Source organism: Buceros rhinoceros, unplaced genomic scaffold (assembly GCF_000710305.1).
Source record: "Buceros rhinoceros silvestris isolate BGI_N320 unplaced genomic scaffold, ASM71030v1 scaffold7710, whole genome shotgun sequence".
NCBI lineage: Eukaryota > Metazoa > Chordata > Aves > Bucerotiformes > Bucerotidae > Buceros > Buceros rhinoceros.
This window is the reverse complement of record NW_010388993.1, coordinates 11,412-15,518: the sequence shown is the minus strand read 5'-3', so window position 1 is coordinate 15,518 and position 4,107 is coordinate 11,412. Positions and strand designations below refer to the sequence as shown.

The following is a 4,107-nucleotide window of genomic DNA, read 5'->3' as shown; positions in this document are numbered from 1 at the left end:
GCATACAGCTCTTTCCCTTGGGTAGGCTTTGTCTAAGGGCATTTCTTGAGGTCCTACTCAGCAACTCCTGGCTTACGGAGAATCCCTCATTTCTTAATTCACTTTGGAAGGGGTGAGTTTGTGATATGGCATGTGAAGCGTGCAGAAAGGTATGTATTGTCAGACATGCCAATTTTGGTGGCTTTTAGGTGCCTAGCAATGTGATATTTAGGCACTGGAGCAGTAAACCTAGGTGGATATATTCCAGCTGCGGATCCAGCTTGTTAAATCATTTTGTCTTTGTTGTTTTTTTTTTTTAACGTGAGATCAATGACTGATTCACCGCTTGGTTACATATGAAGGTGGCACATGCTATTCTTGTATGGATTTTTTTTTTTTATGTTCTCTGATTTGCTTTTCACCGCTGTGGAAGCCAAGTCAGTACTGTTGATTTATAACCCTTCCAGAGACTCGCAAAAGATGCGGGAGGGAAGATTGCTGCAGAGCCTTGGGGACCTGAGGGCTGATTGCCTGCTGCTTTGTCAGTGATTTACAAGCAAATTCCAGCCCGTTCCTGTCTCTGTGCTTATGGAGGCAGACACTGGTTTGACGCACAAAGCGTGAAAAAACCAAATCCTTGTGTGAGTCCAAGTGTGAGACGTTAGAGCAGATGCCAGTAGGGTCGGAAGTGCCTCGCGGAGCTGAAATATCTGCAGAGCTGAGGAGTGGTTTGGGATTCCCCCCCACCTCACCCCCAGGAATTTAATTCGATTTGATTTTGAGGTTGGTGGGATAGCAATGATGTCACATCAGAACTTAGCTGGGTTTAAAAAGAGCAAAAAGCCATACTAATGTGTGGAAGTTAATTACGTTTTACCTGTAATCTTCCTAGCTGTGGAAATGCTTGAAGCCCAGTTCGCCACTGAAAGGCCGCATTTCGAAGCAGTGGTGTGAAATTGGTTTCCAAGGTGACGATCCTAAAACAGACTTCAGAGGGATGGGTCTCCTGGGCTTACATAACTTGGTGTAAGTATTTTCTCTGTAGATGGGTTTATGTGCACCTGAAGTAGTGCAAAGCAGCCTTACATGCAGATTTTTAGCAGTAGGAATAACTTACAGAAGTATTAGGGACTTCATACAAAAACGCAAAGTATTTATTTGCTAGACAAATTTTTAGAGGGTTTCTTTCCTTGAAGCTGTCTCCTTTCTTTCAATATTCCTAATTCAACTCAGTAAATACCGCTTGCTAAGCCTCTTTTTTTAGTTCTCAGTGACACAGTAAGTTAGCACTCTCTTCCCACAAGAAAGAAGCTGTGAAGTATATTTTCACCAATATCTAGATCTCCTTAACAAACTGCCCTGGGAGCGCGTAGGTGGGAGGGTTACGTTACTGCTCAGCTTTCTTGTTTGGGAATGTCATGTTGAATTCTCTGGCAAAACACTTGAAATGCAGCCACTGATGGCAGCCTTCTGGAGTTGAAATACTTCAGTTTCTGTCGATACTCAAAATTAAGCAGCAGATTTACATCACTTTCCCCTTCCACCCTGATGCACACCAGGTTTTGGTACAGTATCCGTGGTTGGTAATTTGGCGATGCACCAATGCCTGTTACTTCCTCCAGCCCTTGTACCTACTCAGGTCAGGTAGTTACAACACTTGGAAACCTTTGGCAAAATAACCTCTACCTGTGCGCAGAAAAAGAAATATTTTCTGCTTTTACAGATTGAAGAACATAAATCATCCACTGTCCATGTGTCGTTTCCTAGCAAGCTCGGTCGAGGATCTGGAGTCTTGACTCTGGCTTTGAACTTCCATTAGAGATTAATCCCTACCATGTATTTAATTTCTTAGTCTCCTGTGATGACTCTTATCTTGCTTAATGAGTCTGACAGACCAAGAAGCCTGAACTGCTTTCTCTGAGCTCAGCAGCCAACGTGCTCTAGTAATAAGCAGCTGGTTTTCTGTAGGGTGGGTAGGAAGGGGAGTCTGTACGTTCAGTAGATGCTTGTAGGACTGCACTTGTTATTTAAGGCTGCTTTTATCTTTCTTTCCTTTGGGGGATCTGCGTGGTGGCTTAATGAATTTAACACATACGCTGCTCGTATCATAGCAAATGTAGCGACCCTTGAAGGGTGCGTGTGGACAGCTTGGTATGGCTTAAGGTGCCTTTTTTGTGAACAGCTCACCCTAAACACATGTATCTGCAGGTACTTTGCTGAATGGGACACTGAGACAGCTCAGCAAGTTCTCTCTGATTCTCTTCACCCTAAATACAGGTAATGCTGGAGACCAGAAAAAATAACTTGAGAGCACACTGTGCTGGCTGGTGTTTGAGGGAGGGGGGTTGGGTTTTCTTTTCTTTTTGTTGGGTATATGCTTGGCAATTGTCACGTGCTATCTATTTTCAAGTACTGATCCTGAAAGATGATCAAGTCCAAGAGACAAACTTTTATACTGATTCTTAAAAATAGCTAAACTTAGTGTTAAATGTTTTTACTTATACTTCTTATTTCGAGTGATTTTTGTATTTTTATTTACCTTTTTTTAATTCTTTTGTCTTTTCATAATGAAGGGAAGTCACTAAGAAGGAACTAAGGTATTTTTTTTCTTTTCTCTTAGTTTTATGAGACCCTACATGTAAATAAAGATCAAACCATACTGCAATTTGGTGTGTTATAAACTGATAGTCTTTGTTGCAACACCAAGAAATTCGTGTTCCTTCCTCTAAAGTTAACTCAGACATAGCTGATGGTGCAACAATAGGGACCTCTGAGCATGCTTATATATAAAGAAGGAAATTAACCTTACCTGGTGTAGCTAAAGCCCTGTATTTTAGACCTATTTAGTACCAGGCTTAACAAACACTTTGGGGTAACTTTTACCTGTAGGAAAAAAAATCCAAGGCGTGCCACTATAGTCACAAGAGCTGTGAGTGACTTGATAATCAAAAGCAGTCCAGGCCAAGGACTTGTTAGCAGAGCTGAAGAGCCTCTTTATTTATAGTCACATACTCTGTGAACCTTGACTAATAACAGATCTAATCTAGCTAGTCCGTTGGCTTGACTGTTGAGAGTTCACGTACCTTCAAGTGGCAAAAATCTTGGGTTGTGAATAGGAGATTATTCCATAACTGTTGGGGATGGAGGGGAGATGCCTCTTAGCCAGTTACAGAGTAATCACCTGCCTTAAGATATTTTTCTTTTGCCAGTAACATTAGATATCCATGTAGCATGTCCACACCTGAATCCTGTGAAGCTCTTGATCTCCTCAGTATTTTGTGGTTGAGTTCCCGATGGTAATTCTGTGACAAAAAGCACTTTGAACACATTAGTGTTCTTCATTTACGTGTTTGAATACTGAGGACTGTCTGGGAGTGCTGTGTGAGCGCGTGCGATTTCTAGCCCTTGACAGAGCATTCGGTAGAAGGTAGATGCTGGTGGTGGTGCCTGTGGAGTTCTTCCTGGTGTGGTTGCTTAGCAGCAATGCTGATGTCTGATGTGATTATGATCAATTCAATTTTTGGTTTAGTTGAACTGTATTGCTTGCCCACATCCTACGTGTGCCCCCTTTTGTTATTCAGTGTTTGCCTGGGGTTTTTTAACTGATGTTATGCCTAAGCCCACAAAGAGACTTAAGATTTTGGAGAATGAATGAAGACTGATGTATTCCTGTACACTAAGGCATTTAGGAGGTGAAGTTTTGTCTTCACACATACCCCCTGTTAACAGTCAGGTCAGGATGGATATGAACCTGTGGGCATCTTAAATATTTAATGGCAACAATTTTTAAACACTATATTTACATGAAGCTCAGGACATTGTTTTTAGTGTAATATATACTAATTTTAGTTCAAGTATAGTCTAAAACCTATGGTTTCACACATAGCTGTCTATAATTTGGCAAACTCTGATTTGCCTTACCAAGGCCAGATTCCCACAGGCACGTCTAAGTTGTAGCCCACTGGTCAGGGTCAGTTCTGTGCCCGCTTTTAGGGGGTGATAAATGCGGACAGTGATTTCTGCTAAACTTGCTCCATTTGAGTGGATTAAAACCTGGTTAGTGGGACGTCAACGGACTGGTTGCATCGCCGACCTCTTTCAAGTGAAAATGTTGTTGAACAGCAGGAA

The 4,107-nt window shown here is 41.8% G+C and overlaps 1 protein-coding gene across 1 annotated transcript in view; it reads left to right on the top strand.

The window, feature by feature from the left end:
- The window catches only part of ELMOD1 (ELMO/CED-12 domain containing 1), a 20,306-nt gene that overhangs the window by 8,307 nt on the left and 7,892 nt on the right, over positions 1-4,107 (top strand). Inside the window, exons 5-7 of the mRNA XM_010132368.1 lie at positions 872-1,005; positions 2,188-2,256; positions 2,553-2,576. Of these exons, the coding sequence (XP_010130670.1) occupies positions 872-1,005; positions 2,188-2,256; positions 2,553-2,576 (227 nt within the window). The remainder of the gene's footprint in view (positions 1-871; positions 1,006-2,187; positions 2,257-2,552; positions 2,577-4,107) is intronic.